At 37.5% G+C, this 20,729-nt stretch overlaps 1 protein-coding gene across 3 annotated transcripts; it reads left to right on the top strand.

The window, feature by feature from the left end:
• Positions 1-980: 980 nt before the first annotated feature.
• On the top strand, positions 981-20,196 carry mpp3a (membrane palmitoylated protein 3a). 3 transcript variants are annotated; one of them, XM_043235949.1, is made up of 21 exons: positions 981-1,180; positions 2,235-2,310; positions 5,530-5,585; positions 5,670-5,788; positions 5,930-6,007; positions 6,882-6,962; positions 7,045-7,182; positions 7,572-7,653; positions 8,194-8,279; positions 8,740-8,814; positions 8,923-9,119; positions 10,235-10,299; positions 11,101-11,121; positions 12,760-12,801; positions 15,191-15,256; positions 15,666-15,827; positions 16,470-16,550; positions 17,016-17,109; positions 17,225-17,333; positions 18,398-18,526; positions 18,837-20,196. In XM_043235949.1, exons 3-21 carry the CDS (start codon positions 5,549-5,551, stop codon positions 19,014-19,016), a joined length of 1,842 nt encoding a protein of 613 aa, XP_043091884.1. In that variant the 5' UTR covers positions 981-1,180; positions 2,235-2,310; positions 5,530-5,548; the 3' UTR covers positions 19,017-20,196. The 3 variants fall into 3 exon arrangements, with proteins under 3 accessions (XP_043091884.1, XP_043091883.1, XP_043091885.1); XM_043235948.1 differs by lacking the exon at positions 2,235-2,310; XM_043235950.1 differs by lacking the exons at positions 2,235-2,310; positions 15,191-15,256 and having other exon boundaries at positions 983-1,180.
• The last annotated feature ends 533 nt before the right edge of the window (positions 20,197-20,729 follow it).

Below are 20,729 nucleotides of genomic sequence, written 5' to 3'. Positions count from 1 at the left end.
AATCTTCTCCTTAGAGTCAGATAAGGTGTAACAGATGTCTCTGAATTAATTAGACAGAAGCCCCAAAACAAGCCTTTCAACCCTTGACGACCCTTGCACCCATTAATGAGGGGCTCTGACTGAGGAACATCCATATTATTTATGCAAGGCTATTGTATCAAAGAAGACCACATGGCCCTATTATAAACATACACTGGGTTACACACACACACACGCCTGTTATTAATCTAAGAGTTTGTGTTTAATCTTACAAACAAGTCTATCCAGATTTGTATTTAATCTTATTATTTAGTGAATTAGTATTTTGTGTAGTTATTTTAAAAACATATCAGATTTGTGTAAAAAAAAAAAAAAGTACAGTGGTCTTACATAAAAATGCTTCTTCTTTTAAATTATAATTCTATATTCTATATCCTTATATAATCTAAAATAAATTCTATTTAAATCTATCTATCTATCTATCTATCTATCTATCTATCTATCTATCTATCTAAATGAATCTAGTTAATTATAAAAATATATCAAAATTTTCTCCTATTTTGAACCTTGCTGTACCTGAGACGAAACCCATACAGCTCACGCTAAACCTCTGGATTAATTCATACATGTACGACAAAGAACAGCAACAATGACACATACACTCACATGTAAATATGCTGCATGCCCATGGAAGAGAGAGGAGGGGGATGGGGAGGGCCTCCATGTCTTCCATCTGACTGTGAGTGAATGAGTGCTCAGGCTTTCAGAGCTGCTCAAGTGAACACAATAATCTAAAGAAAGAAAAAAAAAAAAGACACTGAGGGCGGGAGGGGGGTAGAGATGCCCACTGGAGGCAACACGGCCCCTGCATGTCTTACAACACCCACCTGCTTCTGTCTCTGGTGACATAATGAAAGCACAGAGAGAAAGAGAGAGAGAGAGAGAGAGAGAGAAGCTGGGGGACACTGGATGAACGGAGGAGAGAAGGGGAGGAGGCAGGAGGGGAAGGAGGATGGAAAGGGGAGGGGGCTTGTGTTTGTGTGTGGAAGAGCGAGAACCACAGAGAGACAGAAAGAGAAGCGACAGACGGCAGGGGCGGCAGCCGGAGGAAGAGTCACAGTGAAAGGATCAGTAAGGCAACCGTCTGGGAACGACAGATCCTGAGCCACAGAAAAAAAAAGAGAGGAAGACGGAGTCAGAGGTAGGCTGCTCCTATTCTATTACCTTCATTTGCTTCATTATACCAGAACTGAACACAAAGCCAGGCCCAGCGTGCACTGCACGAGATCATTGTGTGTGTTTTGGTGATTATCTCATCTAGAGGGGCTTTATTTTCTATCGGAGCCAATCAGTGGCATATGTGCAAATCAAGCACTGCACTGCAGATGGAGAAGAGAGAGATTCAGAGGAAGAGAAACACTGTAATGGAGAGAGAGGGAGAGTAAGGATGCATTAGAGCATCTGAGCAGAGAGAAAGAGAAAGTACTGATGCTTTCAGGGAAACGTGCCGATCTGTTTCCATTATTGATAGTAAGAGTCCATCAGTTTGCTCATTGTTTGTCTGAGGTGCATGTGCTCCCGCAACAACGTAAGTGAACAGAATTAGGTCACTGCGAGTTGAATTCTAATGGTCTGAATCTGTTTAGAAAAGGGTGCAGGGTTAGAGAAATGCTGCAAAACGCTTCATGACGACAAGCAGTTGTACTACTAATGAATTTGTGCTTGCAAAATAATGATTCTAACAAGATGTTGCCTCCAGGCAACATATATTCCTCTAAGAGCAATGCAAGTTTTGAAGATGGTGCAGGAAAGCATTCAAACAGATGTCTACATATCTCTAACAAAAAGTGATTCTTTGTGACTGCTGAACTTTCACCCCCAGCTTACTTTTCATAAATCCCATTTGGCACTAAGATCTGTCAATATGCCATCAACACGCACCACTTTTATCTCATTTGTTGGCATAATGTCATTGTAGAGAGTTCAATGGTTCTCCAATGTACTTAAAATGATTATGCTTAAAAACACAATGATTTATAACTAGTATTCTAAAATTCAGAATCTCTTATTTGTTAAACAAAGCTATTAGGAGTTATTTGACACAAGGAGAAGGCTTATTTCAGACCTTGTTTCCCAGATTAATCAGATTAATCACCAGTACTGGATCAAAATTCATCTTGAGGGATATAACAAACTCCTCTAACAATCCTGTACATGCTTTTATCTCTGTCTGTGAAAACCTATCCATTTCTTAGATAACCTGATTGAAATCCCTCTGCCATTATAATAGTTTAAAGGAGCCACAGCAGCACTCCACCTGCTTTCAGCTGAGTAAGCAAACAGTTTATTATGATTATTTGCAATAACCTTCACATCAGTCACAGGTACATCAGTTAACTTGCAGACCCTCCCAAAAAATATTTGGAGTGAACAAGAAAATATCCGGAACTCAGACCATTAGTTAAGCGAGATGTCAAACTGCTGCCCAAACTATGTTTAATTGTTTGATTTTGAAACAGAGCCGGTGTTCAACTAAAACAGGGACTGGAGAAAGTATTTTACAAAAATTGCACCATTTACAAAGTTAGAATCTAAAGTTTAGAATGAATGGTGTATTGAAACTTTGAGACTTTTCAAATGATTTTCAAGATGATAAATCATATTCAAATGCACGAACTGTGCAGGAACTTATAGAAACATAAGCTTCTCTATAGGTTCACTCTGGATCCCTTCAAAGTCTCAGAGAATAAATTTCCTCCAGACAGCAGGCAGACAGCACCATTCACCTAACAACATTAAATGTGTTTTATACACCTTTACAGATTTTAACAACCAGATCGGATTTGATGTTCTGAAATTCAGCACACATCCGTACGAATTAGGAAGGCCAAACAGATGTACTATCTGCTGAAGACTTCCTGACCTAAACAGACCTTCAAAGCCAATAAGGTTGCAGAGAGGTCTTTGTCAGTCGCGCGTGTGTGTGTGTGTGTGTTTTTCTTAGATCCAAGCCAAAAACTGAAAAGGGCTCTAAGCTGTTCTGGACAAAAATAGCACGCATGATGACGTGTCCCTGCTTTTATGGCAAACCTCAGATTTGTCTTTTTAGGTTTATGAACAAGCCATTACTTATAAACAAGTCAGTGCAACATTATCTTCGAACTGGCTTTCTACATGACAAGATATTACTCTTGATAAAATGCAGTAATACTGTATAATATTTTATGAACAAATAATTTAGATACTCTTTTAACATGCTGTGGTATGAAAGATATCGAAAAATACTATTTTAAATAAATGATGTTCATTTTAATGACTTTTCAAATGACTTTCCAAAATCATAAACAAATGATTTTAACCTATTTTTCTCAATATCGTCTTGGCTGTGCTGTTTATACCAACATTCACATTCTCTCTCTGACTTTCTCTCTCTCTCTCACACACACACACACACACACACACACACACACACACACACACACACACACACACACACACACACACAAAACCCTTTAAAACACACCTCATATGCCCTTGTGTATTGCTTCCACTAAGCTCTTTTACCAATTACATCATTACCAGAACAACATAAAGTGGGAATGACATCATCCTTTAAAGCAAAAGTAAATGTGGATTCCTGTCTGTGGTAGCTATGATGGGGTTATTACCTCTCACATTCACTCTTCTGATATTTCTGAGAACAGAATACAGCTCTGTGGTGTGTGTGTGTGTATATATATATATATATATATATATATATATATATATATATATATATATATATATATATATATATATATATATATACAGACGCTTCTTTTTTGTTTTGTTTTGTTTTTCCATATTCTTTTGCCAACTGTGGCTTGTTAGTATAATGCTGGACGTAGGTATATTTATTTTTAAAATGCACACCAGGAAATGCATATGATGTTGTATTACGTGTCATTAAATGGAACTGTCACAGATGTTCGTCTAATTATTCTCACAAGTGCAATACATCAGATTTGCACAGTTAGTGGCTTGGTGTGATTTCAGCTTCTTAAATATGCATAATAAGCTTTTTCTTATATGCAGAATAATACATACATACATAGAATAAGAAAATTGCATTGTCTTGATATAAGTACATAGATTTTATTCAAATAGCGTGTTTAAACACATCGATGCTGAACAGAGAGAACGGTCTATATCCACCTACATCAGCACCATCCGTATTTATTCTAGACTCAGTCGATGTTCCACTTTAGCTTATTTTTAACTGTTTCGGATGAATCTCACCCCACGTTACAACACTCCTTATGTTGAGTGTTACGCTGAAGAGAAACTGCAGCGGTTTCTATTTTTTGTCTCTCGCCTCATTCTCGATGCATCGGTGCTTGTGGAAATGCTATTTCTGTTTCACTAGGCACTCTGAAAGCATGGCATCTGTGAGTTGCTTTTGGAGAGTGTGTGTGAGGGAGAGACAGAGTGAAAGAGGAAGTTGTGGCAGCACTCGGAGCTCTGTGTTCCCGCTGTGGCCTCTCGGCACACACAGAACAGCACCACTCATCTCTTCCAGTCACCCTCTCCCCTCTGTTCTAGCACTTTATCATAGCTAAATATTCCTTAATCATATCAAGGCAATGCACACTCAGTAAAACGATATGATATATAAGTCACATGCTTAAAAGAGACAGGATATCGATGTACCGATCTACTGCAGGCATTTAAACTGATTACTAGAGCCTTGAGGAAACCAGCAAGAGAGATAGATGGCAGATGAAAAATTCACTGAAAAAAACATAATGAAGGTATGGTCATTATGAAAAATTAGTGGGCCACTGGTGTCATGGGCCTTTGTGAGCTTATTAACTGTGACATATTTTTGTGTCTCAACATCACTTTCCACATCACTGCTACAGTATGTGTTCTGATGAAAGAAATAAACCACAACAATTTAAGTTGCATAAATTATTAAATATGTTATGAAATGTATTTAATTACAATGTCATATGAACACCTTACTTAACCATGGTTTTAAACAAATAAGACAACAACAACAACAAAAACACGACTGCTATAGTTTAACCATGGTAACCACAAACTTGTCAGGATTTTATTACAATTACCATTAAGCATGATAGAAAAACGGTCGCAATCAATAGGCACACAAATAAATAAATAGATAGATAGATAGATAGATAGATAGATAGATAGATAGATAGATAGATAGATAAATAAAATTTATTAATTTAAGTGCGGCATTCGTTTCAATTCGAATCACCGAAAACCAACATAAAATTCAGTCGGAGAGTCAATTGTAAACTAGCTTCATTTATAGTATTGAGCGATTCACTGACTCAGTACAAAGAATCGGTTCATAAGAGTCATTTGTTCGCGAAATGAACATCGCGGCTCACGTGTTGTCTGCTATGCGAGCTGTAAACACAGGGACGTTAAAAAATATAATAAACACGGCATCTGGCGAGATGATATTCTGATGAGGCTTTTCAGATACATTGTCGCAAATGCGCTTGGGGCATTCTGCAATAATGCTTCTCTCTTTTTTAGCTCAACTCCTTCCTGATCGATGAAAGAAGCCATGCCAGTCCTCTCTGCAGGAGCAGGTGCGCTGCACACGTACAACTCATGTGGGCCTATATGTAGTGCCAGTATTAACATACACTCACTTATCTCCTGTTTGCATGCAGGGTTGCACGAGACGCTTGCCCTGCTGACCTCACAGCTGCGTCCAGATGCCAATCACAAAGAAGACATGGTCTTCCTCAAGGATGTCTTCAGTGAAAGGAGTCTCAGCTACCTGATGAAGGTGTGTGGGTCATTACCGCACTGAATAGCACTTCATGCAGCACCATATATTACACATTATTTACAGCATGCATCATTTACCTTAGCTTATTTCTAAATGTCACCTCCAGCTCTGTATACGTGTGCATTGTGTATTTGCTAGATCCATGAGAAGTTGCGTCAGTATGAAAGGCAGAGCCCCACCCCGGTTCTCCACAGTGCCTCCGCTCTGGCTGAAGACGTAAGTGCTGCAGTCTGTCATAGTACATCACCATAGGCAAGATTAATGGTGTTTTACAATAATATATGAGAAGAGAGCTTAATGGTATCAGGGGGAAATGAGGGAACCCTAAAACGTTTGACTCAGCAGCTTTAGCTAGAACTTACACTTCACTGAGAAAGGTAATCATATTGTTCAAGAAGGTGTGACTTACATTAAGCCACACGACAGTGAAAAAAAATGCTTAAAATTGTCGCTAACTGCTTTTTTATACAACTTTATTTTTTTACTTTTTATAAAAATTGTTCAAATGTTAATTATAATTTATTTAAGAAACAACAATTGATAAAAGGTGAATTTACTACATTGTGAAACATAAGTAACCTTTATTAAATAATATAACGTTTACAATAAATCAGTTTTTGCTCATTTGATAAAATTGCTATTAATATTTTGAAATATTATTATAATTTAAAATAGTTGTTTTCTATTTATACTGATTTTGAAACGCATCTGTTTAGACATTTAGAATGATTGTGAAAGGATCATGTCACGCTGAAGGATAATGGCTGCTGAAAAATACGTTTGTTGCCATCACAGAAATTAATTGCAATTTAAAATAGATTTAAAACAGTTAAAAGTAGATCGTAATAATATTTCAGAATTTGTTGATTTGTTTATTTGATCAAAAGATGTATCAAAAAACATAAAATGTCATTATTCCAAATGTTTGTTTATATAACTTTAATGATTTATAATGTTTTTTTAAATTCCCAGATTTAAAATGTTGCAGTAAGCTGTACTGAAGTTTTATTCAACATAATTATGAAAATAATTTTAAAGTCAGCTATTGGATAGCTTGTTAAATGCCGTGTCGGCTCTCACTGACTGGTAGGTGGCAGAGGAGCTGCAAAGTGGGCCAATGAGTGCTGAGGAAAAAGAGCTGCTACATTTACTGACATCACCCCATCTCAAGGTGCAAACAACACTTTAATTGTTACACCGTCATGATAAATTAGTCAAAAACAAAATCTAAAGCTCATATCCTTACTTGGTAGGCGGTTTTGTCAGTTCACGACACGGTGGCGCAGAAGAACTTTGACCCAGTGCTGCCTCCTCTGCCCGATGACTTTGAGGATGAGCTAGACGAGGAGTCTGTCAAGATTGTCCGCCTCGTCAAAAACAAAGAGCCACTGGTAAGAGAAAGAAACACATGTGAAAAAAAGGAATACAGTGACCCTGATAAAATTAGGATACTTGAACCTGTTTTATATTATTATAGCGTTTAGTAATATTTTGAAAAGCTGTTCATGTTTTTGGTTTTCATTGACTTTTTGTTGCAGTTTTAGTATTTTTTGTATTTTGTAATTTTATTATTATTATTTTTATGAATAGTTTTAATGAGCAAGTTACACAACTGACTTGAACAAGACGTAAGAATGCAAAAGATGCAATGAACTGAATACACTGTAAAAGTGAAAAGAAAAGAAGCTGAGCAAGATACATAATAATTTGATCTATCAGCACCATGATTGTTTAGGTCATTGTTGTTTGGTGTTTGTCTTTGTCTCTGTCGGTCTCTCAGGGTGCCACTATTCGGCGGGATGACTCCACAGGGGCCGTGATTGTGGCTCGGATCATGAAAGGGGGGGCAGCAGACAGGAGTGGTGGGTGAAACTTCAAAGAATTTGTCTTCAATCTTCTGGCCTCATTTTACTCTGCGCTGAAATCCATAATAATCGCAATGGAAATCTATTTTACCAAATATTCTCCTGAGAATCTTTTTCAATTACCACTGAGTACATCTGTGGAAAACCAGTCTTCAAAGGTCCTATACTCATCTCTAAACCCATTGAAGTGTCTGAATCTCCCTGCAACTCTACTGAATGTGCCAGATATGGTTATTTTACCTCAGTGATGGGCACTAGGCAGCATGTCTGCTGCAGTGACACATGGCCCATCTGTGTGGTCAAAGAGAGTCTCCAGAGACCCAATCAAGGGAATCAAACAGAATCACTAACCACCTGACCACAGCTGTTGCCATGGGTATATAATGTGTGTGTGTGTGTGCGTGTGTGGTGGGAATAATCTTTTTTGTCATTAAAAAATCATTGAATTATGCCTATAAAGCGTAATATTATGGATCATGTTCAGCTTGACCATGTGGTGGTGAATCTGTAAAGCAGGTAGCCCTCCTCTCTCCACAGGTCTGGTGCATGTTGGTGATGAACTGAGAGAGGTCAACGGCAGCTCTGTCATGCACAAGAGACCAGATGAGATCAGTCAACTGCTGGTAACAGTTTTCTCCACATTCATTTGGCATGATGCAAAATAATAAAATAAAATACATAAAATACATAAATAAAATGCTTCCTATTTTCCACATTAAGGAGTTTTTCTATCTTAAATGCATATTTTGAGTTTGGATAATTCACAAAAATGTCTTTACTCATCTTTGGGTTTCCCTTTGCTCTCGTATATGATTCACAACAACAAAAATGCAAAAATGTCTCATTTACTCATCTTACTCAATGTCTCAGTCCATATGTTTCCATGAAATAGATGATTGCATTTTAAAAAATTGACCCATATAATATAATGTAATATATTATTGTTTTTGCCTATTTAATTTATTACATAATATGATTATTAATATGATTATAGACAGTCCAAATAAACCTAATCATCCTAATCATTCATATTGTCAGAATAATGAAGTAATAAAGTAATTTAACTGTTTTTTTCTATCTTAGTCACAGTCACAAGGCTCTATCACACTGAAGATCATCCCGGCAATCAGAGAGGAGGACAGGCTGAAAGAGAGCAAGGTAATTGACTACGAACAACATAAAACATGGTAATGTATCAGTAATCAGCATAGCTTCCCTCCAGTTTTTATGAACTTACATCCCATTCATATCGTGTGTTTTCGTCAGGTCTTTGTGCGAGCACTCTTTGATTACACTCCGCTGGATGACAAGGCCACGCCGTGCCAAGAGGCAGGGCTTCCCTTTAAACGTGGAGACATCCTGCAGGTGGTCAGTCAGGATGATCAGACGTGGTGGCAGGCCAAGAGAGTCGGAGACTGCAACCTGCGCGCAGGACTCGTCCCATCCAAACAGTTTCAGGAGAGGTGGGACAAAACATCCATTAAACACACACTTACTACTTCAATGGCTGTATAGTTTGCAAGACCTTGAGAAATACTTCAGCAGCCCTTTATTATCAATAAACAAACAAACAACTACTTGTGCCTTTTTACCTTAGATTGGCCAGATTTAAATTTAAATATTTAAAGTAGAACTTGACATTATTACAAGATTATTATAAGATACACCTTTAAAAATGACCTTTAATGTCATTAATATTATAGTATCTGCTAGTGCAGTTTTTGTCAATTTATTTGACACATTTAGTCCAATATTCAGCAAACATCTTTGGTTATTTTTCAACCCCGGCTATCGTTTTTTTTTTGGGTGCACTTTATTTTAATAGTACGCTTTAGACATTTTACTTACTCAAAGTAATTTTGTAACCACAACTAATTCATTTGCAACTATGTGTCTACTAACTCTCAGAGTAGACTGTCAGGGTAGGTTTAGGGTTAATAGAGTAAGTTGATATATACTTGCAACGTTTCAGATAGTCAGCATGTTGTAGACTCATCAAAATAAAGTGTTAGAAGATGTTAGAAGCAGACAGTCTACTAATACTCTAATGACTACTAATTGACATGTAGTTGCAGATTTGGTGCAGATCGTGACTGCAAAATTAGCTTCAGTGTGTTAAAAAAAGACAGATTTATGTTTCTAAATAACGGCGCTATTAAGCGTTTTGTGAATCTGGTTTATATGAACATTGTGGCAGCTGCATCATTGTTAGCATAGTAGCTGCAAATTGCATACAAATTGCATCCAGCCTCTCAAAGCTGTGCTTTTCTTTAGGCTAAATCAATAAAATTAATTCTAAATTATTTTCCCTGTAGGTTGTATTAGACATAGATGGCCAGCCTGTCTTTTTGGTCCACTCTTTTATCTCAGCAGGGTGCATCTTAGCTGGAGATACTCTCATGCTAAGAACGGGAGTATTTCTTTCTCGCTGTTAAATTTGTTTGATCTCGCTCAGTAGTATATCTGATGGCTCCAGAGACATGAATATCAAGTCCAGCTAGTACAAAAAAATTATTGTCAAGGGATTTGAGGTTTTTACACAGTTTGATGTTCTCCCCATATGGTTTTTTCCCCTCAGGCGTTTAGCTTACAGAATAAAAATGGGCTCCCTTCAAAGCTCTAAGTCTCCAAAAAAAGCTGTCTGTGAGTATTTCAGTATTTCTTCCTTCCTTGCTGAAAACCCTTCAGTTAATAATCAGCGTTGACTAACAGGAGGCATAATTTGCTGATGTGTGCTTCTGTGAAGTTGCAAGGTGATTATTGGGCTCCAACCAAGCGCTTCATGTTCACTAATCTAAAGCTGATTAGAGAACAAACACATTTACAGTTCAGCAACATGCAACCACATACAGCCTTCTCACCCTTTCTCTCTCTCTCTCACACACACACCCACACCCATTGTGTTTCCATGTTTTATGGGGACATTCCACAGGTCTAATGATTTCTTACTGTACAGACTCTATGTGTTATTGTCCTACACAAACCCTACACCTAAATATACCCCTTACAGAAATCTACTGACACTTTTAGATTTTCCAAAAATTAAATCCTATGTTTTATAAGCTTGTTTACCTCTAAATGTCCCCACAAGGTCAAAATTTACTGGTATTCTCATCCTTTTGGTGACATTTGGTTCCCATAACGTGATAAATACCAGGTGCACACACACACACACACACACACACAGACTCTCATTATGTGCATTAATTTATACACCCTCTTCCTCTGCTCCTTCCTTGATTGCTCCACCTGAGTGTGGGTCTTCACTGCTGGGCGGACTTTGAACTGAATGATGTCAGAATGATTGGAATTTATGAAGCTCTATTTAATAAATAAACTCAGGGCCAGTTTAGCAGTTTTTCCCAATTAGTGTAAGTGAGGTCTGCAGTTTTGGCTTCTTTTGTCATGATATATATTTTCTTTTTTAATTACTGCTGCCACCAGATGACCAGGGATGTGATAAAGGTGGGTTTTCTAGGTCTGAGTTAAACACATTCACACTCAAATACACACAACACACATGTTGGATCCATGGTGATTAGGAAATTAGGCCAGTGTGTCACCTAATCTATGTTAATTCTTGGAAAGAGACAACTGCTGTTCTACTATACATACAGTACACTCTCACACAAACACACACACACACACACACACACACGAGAGAGAGACGTTTCATTGTATGACATTTTCCCCAAATAAGGTATACTTTGATAGTCCATTTTTTAAAAGTATTATAAGATCAAATTCCATATAAAATTAACCCTACATATAAAGAGGTCCAAATAAATAAACAATCAGATTTTTTCCCCTGACATTATTCCATTTTCCATCTTTTCCCTTATCGGGTCCCTCGTTACTACATTGCCAACTAATGACCTGAGATCTCAAACATCACTTCACCTCGTTCTCCTTCTATCCTTTCTCTAGTCTTGTCCTAAAAGGTGCACTCAGTAGTACTTTACTTATACTAATAATGTACACTAATGCACACAAAGACTCCACTAACACCAGAAGCCTAATAAAATGCGTTTTAAACTTTTGGAGTCGGCAAGATTTCTTCACATTACAAGTCTCTTATGCTCCTTTTGATAAAAGGCTGCACTTTTTTGATCAAAAACATAAATAAATAAAATAAAATAAATACAATTACCATTACCATTTAAAATGTTTTCTATTTGAATATATTTAAAAATGTATAATGTAATTTGTTCCTGTGATACAAAGCTGAACTTTAAGCAATAATCAATTAGTGTCTTCACTGACACTGAAGCAGTTTTCAATGTCATATGAAGTCATTAATATGCTGCTCGAAGAAACATTTAGTATTATGTTAAAAATGTTAAAAAAGGCTGCAAAGTTCAATATTTTTAAGAAAATATAGACTGCAACATAGAATGTTTAACAACACTAAACAGCATTTAAATATTTTGTCTTTAAATGTCTTTATTGTAAATTCTGATCAATTTAACGCATCCTTAATGGTAAATATAGGTTAATATGGTTAATAAAAAATTAAAAATATAATCTTACCGACCCCAGACTGTTTCAAATGTAGCTAGCCACCTCATTTGGGGTCATGTTGAGATCGACACATTTTATAGTGGCATCAGTAATTGACGCCTCTTATTTTTGCATAATACTACATTAGGTGTCAGTTTAATTCAGCACAAGAGACACACAAAATTACTGAGTACACCACCTACAAATATTCCCAGTTTTCTTCCACATAATGTCTATAGCCTTCAACCTTTCAGGTGATGTTATATTCAGCTTGTTTGTTTTTAATCTTTACCACCTTTTCTCATTGTCTTTTTCCATCTAAGGGCCTCTTTTCCATTTACTGTAGGTTATAACGCTCATTGTTTCCGCTCAACCACACAAGCGAATCCTAACATTTATACACTATCATACCATCTTCTTCTTCCTGGCAAATAACAAACCCTCGGCTGGCCACGGCCGCCTCAGACTGCTGAAATACCTGCCGCCCATCCGCCCGCCTGCCTAACTGTTGAACCTGCCTCTGTAACTGTAGTTCTGCAGCCCTCCTTCCTCTCTCCTGGTCTCCTCTGCTCACTCCCTCTCTCCCTGCTTGCCTCCCTACAGAAGACTGTGACTGTGAGGGCTATTTCAATGGACAGTACATAGGTGAGAACCTGCATGCCCACTCCTGTACCCAGCGCCTGCTAACTCTGAAACGTACTAACCTTCTGCCTGAGTGAGCTTCTATTGCTGCCTGCCTCTTGTGCCAAGAGCCATGGCCGAGCCCTTGATGAGGGGAGGCCGGATTGGGGGGTTATTTTGGCAGCGTGAAGGGAATTTTAGGTCAGTCAGAATATTTCACTGTGAGAAAACCAATTTGCTGTGGTGCACTGATGCCTTTGGAGGAGAAAGCGAAATCCGGTTGCTATTTTTGTTTACAGCTTTGATTTAGTGTATGCAGCCTTGATGAGCGTCTTTCAAAAACAAAAAATCTTATATACAATCATATTTTTTTATTATGTACTGCAAGTGAAATAAGTGCAGTTTTAGTATTGGTTTGAGGAAAATAGATGTATATGATGAATAGAGTACACAATGGGCAGAAATTGTTTTCTCGTAAACATTTCACCTTATTCTGTCTTTAGATTTCACAAAACTAAATACATTTTGAGTACCAATCTCATAATTAAATACTTCATTACAAATGAATTTAAGATAATGTAATTCATATATTTTTTTATCAGTATAGCTTTTGTTTGTTTATGTATTTATTTTGCTAATAGTCCATTGTTACTGTTTCGCACTTGATGAAAATCGATGCTAAAATATAGCTGTGCATTATGTCCGTGATGGAGAGATATTGGAGTGAATTTGGAGAGGTTGAGAACATCAATGCGCCAACTTACAAATAAAACATTCTCTGCTCTAGGCAAAATCATGCTCTGCATTCTTCACAGACTCTGATAAGAAGAAGAGAGACAGGGTTTGTCATGCCTCTGAGTTAGAACTGTTAGCAACATGTCTGGCATGTTTCAAGTCTCATTAGTTAATGGGTGCTAATTTGAGGAGCTGTTAAAAGAGTGAAGAAAAAGAAGCGCTATTCAGTTCATATAGTGTTAGATATTTCATTCATAGGCTATCATGTTATTTTCACAATGTGTAGCAGCTGCAGAAATCTGTGTCAGAAGGGACGACCAAAAAGCTGACAGCTTTTCATCTGCATATTTGCACTTCTCTCCGACACCAGAAGTCTCTTCCTTATGATCTGTGAAGATGGGTTTTGGCCAAGATTAGATACTGTGACTTTCTGTGGGTGCTGCGAATAAATGTTGCTATGACATTTGAAACACCGAAGCAAATTTTCAGGACAATTTTTCACTGACCCCCTGTAATTTATTTATTTTTTCCCAAGTGATTATTTTATAGGCTTTAGGCTTATTATTCTCTTGCTGTTTGCTTGGCAAAATTACTATTGTGATATTTCTGCCCATGGAAATCAAATTTTCAAATCAAATCAAATTAAAAAAGTATATATAATTAATAGACAAATATGTAACTTGGCATATGCGCTTTTATTCCAATTGGTTTCCATTCAGTTTTTTTTTAAATAAATGTACGCATAATAAAAGGATGCATTGAATCGGCAGCATATTTTTCAAAATTTCTATTTTAAATAAATGCTTTTTCTATTCATCAAAGAGTCTTGAATAGAAAACCCCAAACATTTGAACAACCCAAGAAGGGTGACGGCGTGTAAAAATACTCAATCGGTGTGAATCTTAGTGAGACTTTTCCTCTTGTTCGAATCTGACCAAATCTCAGTTCACGTTGGAGCAATGCGAGAATATTTTACCCTACCTTCCTCCCCTCTGGCAGGTAGCAATTTCCCTTGCCCAGTCTCTGTGTGAATGTATTCTGCTTTATCTAGTCCTTCATCCCTAAACCCCCTTCCCCCAGAGCCACTGTCAGGCTGCTGCCCTTCTATTGGACACTCTGCACATTCCACCCTGCACGATTGGCTGTGCACTCACTCACAGAGTCAAGTGTGTGATAGCAACTCTCAACCTTAACCACTGACCGAGAATCATTTTAATCATCTCACACTGACAATGGGAACGTCTAGAAGCCAGACTTACCGACAGCACGGAATCTCTAAATCATATGTAAATTTCAAATATCTCGAATATCTAAAACATTTTTGGCATATAACCTGTTTGCAACTTATTAAATATTTTGGATAATTTGTTGTTGCTTTCAGCTGCCAGTAAGTGTCCTCCTCTTTCTTTTCCATTTAAAACAATTAATTATACTTAGAAATATTTAAGTTCTTTGCATGCTACAAGTTTCCTCTCAAAAGTTATGGGAGCTGTTATAAAGTGTGCAGATTCCATGCACAGGCCGACTTTTAGGGTAATGCTGATGCAGGATTTAATTTCATTCATTTCTAAATGACCTCAGGATTGCATGTATGAGCTGCAGAGCTGATTTTGGGTCAGTTGTTGAGGGCAGAGTGTGGCTTCTGCACAAGTGTGAGGTGGTCTAATGCGCATTGTAGTCTCTTCGAAGTGTAATGCAGTGGCTCCCTCCTGTGGCCAGGTGTTTTCCTGGGAGTTTTACTCAGGTACAGTCCACCATTAACCTCCATGTCCTGATAAAATAACACACTTTACATCATATCTCATAAAAGTACTGATAGAGGTGAAGATAAGAGTTATGATACAGGAGTTGCACTGGGATTGAAACTAGTTAAGATTGTGAAGTTTCAGGGTTACTGGTTAGGTTATGGTTTTGTCTTTGTTATTATAATATAAATAAAATAATAGGGCTTAAGAGTTTAAAAGAGTGTTAAAGCTGACTACAGAATTAATAGTTTAATCACTTTTGCCTTCCACATGATTCTATTATAACTGTATGCACTGTATGAGGTTGGATTCTTAACTGAATAAATAACATTTTAATACATAAATACATAAAACTGTTCATATTGAATGAATTTTGATTTGTGACCTGCTTTGTTGACTCCATCTCAGCCGGTTTAAGAAGAAGTTTCCGTCTAAGTCGGAAGGACCGTCGTGGTTCTTCAGGAGAGGCCAATGTTTCTGACCAGAACGACACAGAATTCCTGACCTATGAAGAAGTGTCACGTTACCAGCAGAAGCACAATGAGAGACCCCGATTAGTAGTTCTCATTGGTAAGATACTGTACATATACGGCATGACCCATAACATTACATTGCATCTTCAGTTTAGTGTTTCTATACTGTGCAAATAATGCATTGTAACTAGATGAGCTGAAATATAGTGTAAATAATAATAAATTGAAGGCACAGTGGTTGTCTTGTCCTCACAATATTAAAAATGTACAAATCAACAACACATCAGTGGCATTGTGTCTTAGGCATAATTATAAATAAGACTTGCAACACTTGGCAGCTAGAACAATGAAACTAGATGGGTTATAATGACAATTTCATCATAATTGTTAATTTCCAGGAAATATGTGCCTAAAAACAATTCTTGTTAAATTAGTTCCTAATTACCAAATCTGGTATTACCATTGAAGAGCTTTAAAATATAATTTTATAAAAAAGCCAGAAATGCACAATACCTTCCATAAGTAACTGCCTATAACTAGACTAAGATGTTTTCCACCCCTGTTTGTATTAACCTATATTATGAAGATACACTGACATCTAGTGGCAATAATGGATCAGCTTCAGAATATATCTGAGATCTGACATTTTCTGAAGTATTTTTTTTCTTGTGCACTGCACTTTAAGTAAATAAGTTACTATACATGCAATCATTTTAACTTGCTGCCTATCTTCACACAGGTTCTCTGGGAGCACGTATCAATGAGCTGAAGCAAAAAGTGATAGCAGAAAACCCCAATCGCTACGCTGTGGCTGTGCCCCGTAGGTCTTGCCTCATTTCCTAAGCAAGATAAAAGGAGCTTTCTGATACATACGCTAGCGGAAATGAACACACACACACACACACACACACACACACACACACACACACACACACACACACACAGTTCAAACGATGAACACTGAAACTTTCTCAGTGTTTGATATTTTAAAAATGATCTGTGAACTTTAAAGTCACTAAAAACTATCACATTCTTCTCAACTCATATGACACAAAATGTGGATTTCTGATGTATACCTATGACCATTTTTCATATAATGAAAGTGAAGCTGTCAGGCTTCAAACTGAATGCAAAGGCACACATGAACCACTTTGATTATGATTCTTACTTCATACTTTTTGTGATTCACACCAAGAAAGTTACATGCTGTAGTGTACACAAGGGTGGATAAATCAGCAACCCTTCAAGCCATATAACATTTCTGGCTCTCTGTTCTGCATCACAGACACCACACGGCCCAAAAAGAGCCATGAGAAGGAAGGAGTGGAGTACCACTTTGTGACTAAGCAGGCATTCGATGCAGATGCACAGAATAACAAGTGAGTCCCACTGTGATGTGTTCCTGCTTCTGTATTGTTTCGCTTCTATTACACACATTTTATCCATCTCGCATATCGTCTTTTGTCATACCCTGACTTGAATTGTTGTCTATAGATTTATAGAGTATGGAGAGTATAAAGAGAATCTGTATGGGACCAGTATAGAGGCCATCCGCTCCGTTCAAGCCAAAAACAAGATGTGTCTGGTAGATGTTCAGCCTGAGGTAAATTGCAGCAGATTTTGCTCTGGGTGTTGATACAAGAATTATTGCAAACACTGTCACATGTAATTTACATGAACACAGCAAACTATTATTTTTAAATTATGCACAAAAGCAAGTGTTTTATGTTTTTGTACATTTGTACATTCTGTTTTGGATTTATTAGCAATTTTCATGCATCGCTTACAATAAATAGCCAAAAGGAAGTTGTTCTCCAATGCTGATATGTACTGACAATTTTTACCTTCAGGTGGAGCTATTTGTCTATTGCAACAACAGTATTAGTTGTGCAAGACCACATGCAGTACTTTAGCCCCAATGGCAAGAATCCTTCTTATGATCATGGGAGGCAATTTACCTAACACTTGCTCTCATACATTTTTAATGTGAGATTTCTCTGCCACTGGCTCAAACTGAACTTAAAGTTTATCAGGGCATACAGAAATCATTGTTTATTTATTATGTGATTCTGTAGGTAGAGTTATAAAGTTCATTGCAACTGGGTTGAACTAGTTATGAGAGAAACTCTTTGTGAAGCCCTGTAGATTATGTTTGAACGTTAAGAAAAGATTTTGAAAGAGTTGAAAAATAAAATGCTTTGGTGCTCAAGAAGCATTTCTTATTATCACTGGTATAATTATTGATAACTCTGCTTCTTAATATGTTTGTGAAAGCCGATTTTTTTCCCAGGATCTTTTGATTAATAGAAACTAAATTATGGTTACACTTTATTTTTATAGTCCACTTTAGACATTCTACTAAATATAAGTAACTTTGTAACTACATGTCAATTCATTCTCATGAACTTGCATGTCTACTAACTCTCAGAGTAGACTATTATTGTAGGTTTAGGGTTACTAGAATAAGTTGACATGCCTGCAAAGTTTCTGATAGTCAGTATGTTGTATGTTGGGGACTCATTAAAATGACATGTTATATAATATATTAAGCAGACAGTCTACTAACACACTAATGACTACTAGTTGACTTAACTAGTTGCTTATTTTCTTGCATATTGCTCTTAATACCTCTCCACATTCCTGGTTCTGTTGTTTGTCCCACTACAGGCTCTGAAGGCCCTAAGGACAGCTGAATTTAAGCCTTATGTGATTTTCGTAAAACCACGAATCCCAGAGAGTCGCAGACGTCGCAGTGCCGCCACTTCACCAGGAGGAGGTGAACACGGGCGAATAACAGTGAGTATGATCACAGGTTTACATCACTCAGCTCTGATCAACCACAATTCTTCCGGCCTCTCAAAAAACCAGCCTTCAAATCGTGTCATTTCATAATAATTGGAATAAAATTGCAGAGACTGTCTGGATTTAAAAATCATCTTAAGGTTTGTCTCACTTGCAAGATTTATGGGAAAATCACAGAATCTACAGACACAGTGTCACTAACCTGATTGCTATGTATTTTTGCGCACATCTACTGATATCTCTTTCATTTCATTCTCACTATAAATATTCATGCCCTACGCTCTCTCATCTCCTCGTCTTTCAGGAGGAGGACCTGCAGGAAATGCGTCTGTCGGCGCAGCAGATAGATCAACAGTACGGTCACCTAGTGGATCGGGTCCTGATTAAAGAGGACACTGCCAGTGCCTGCGTAGAACTACGTAGCATCCTGGAGAGACTGGAGCGGGAGACCTTCTGGGTTCCTGTAAGCTGGGTCAAAGCCTAAAACCTCAGCTTCATTTCAGACTGTTGACCTACATTTCCACCGCTGGCTTCTTTTCTTCCGGTCGGATTGCGCAGGGCTCGGCTTCTTTGAGCTGTCCACCATCTTTAAGAGGAGACTTAAATAAGACACCTGAAGGATGTCTGTCTTATTACAGATTTAGTTTTCAGGCTGAGACATGCTGGCACATAAGCACTTATTTTGGCATGAATGATCTAATTTTATTTTTTGAAAGACATTAGGTATTTATTAGTTGGCTTGTTATTTCATGACGTTTTTGATACTTTGTGGCTTCCTTTCAGGTTATTTAAAGAGTTTCAGTAGACTGTTCACTAAAGCAATACTTCCAACGTCAGATTATATTATCAGAAAGGCATTGACCTTTGGTATTAAAAGGCTGTGGAAAGTGGTTACCATAGCAACAGCATTGTTCTTCCTGAATTGCACATCTGGCCAGAGCAAGTGGGAAATCTGCAGGTTGGACGGTAAATTTTTCAACAATGCACACCAAGCTGTTCCCACGTACACCCATGCAGAGACTCGCTTAGCAACCGTAATGACTTCAGTTTGAGATTATTTGAAGTTTTAATTTCGTCAAGTGTTGCCTGTCAGACTTTGTTGTGTATTTTAATCACAGAAATCAAGTTCTTATTGAAGAGCACGATTGATCAATGTTTTCACAGGAAAATATTAAACTCCTGCTGTGCCAACGATTGTCTCAATGCACCAAGCTTTTCTCTCAAAGACGTTCCTCATTCCTAGGGTTACAAAATACCATGCCAAAGCACTTGAGCTTCATAATATCTATGTAAATATGTAGCTAAGCTTCCTGGAGTTTAGGTTTGTTGGGTGTAGATGAACTGAGACAGTGTTGAGACAATAACACCCAGGTCCCTTATTTTGTTGTTATTTTGATTGTAAAGGTCTATGCGACAGTTCAGAGTGCATATGTTACATCTGCATCATTCATCTACATCGCTCATGCATCTTTTGCCATTTATCTTCGCCATTCCACATCTCTCTAGAACTTTCTATCATTTCCAACATATCATACAAGTCCTCTTGATCCTACCTCACCTAGGGTTTGAACTGAAATCTGTCGCCTTTGTTGTAAGCTGCAATTCTTCGGTGTAAATTCGTAATTGTATGTCATGTACTGATTGCAAGTAAATATCAAAACCTATCAAAATGTTGCCTGTCTTAAATGTGCCCCAATGTGAGTATTTTGACAAACGCTGCTTCTTATTATACGTTTGTCTGTTTCGGTCAGATTGAAATGACGGTAAGCAGTACTGCAGGGTTTTTTTTTTTGTCAGCCACTCTATTGCACATTAACATTATGAATATATTCTTTGCTGCAGGCAATCAAACCAGAGACTGTGTTATCCCATTTCCAAGCTCTACAGGCTATTGTTTTTTTCTGTTTCATGTTAGACTGCATTTATGACAGTTTGACAGCCGCTGTCCTAAAACAGAACTGCAATAAACAGTGTTAGATTTGTCAAATCTGATGCGTCCCCACCACTTGGATGAATTATTTCTCCTAATATGCGAGCAAAAAGGTATACGCATCAATCAGAACTCTGACAAATTCAATCTGGAAGTTGTGAAAAGCCAAAGAAAAAAGCTAAACAACACATTCCCTCACTGGAGTCCTTTTATCCACCACTGAAAGTCAAGCGTCCTATCAAACTCACTGGCTGAGACCTCTTAGCG

This window comes from Puntigrus tetrazona, chromosome 3 (assembly GCF_018831695.1).
Source record: "Puntigrus tetrazona isolate hp1 chromosome 3, ASM1883169v1, whole genome shotgun sequence".
NCBI lineage: Eukaryota > Metazoa > Chordata > Actinopteri > Cypriniformes > Cyprinidae > Puntigrus > Puntigrus tetrazona.
This window is presented reverse-complemented; position numbering and strand designations above follow the sequence as displayed.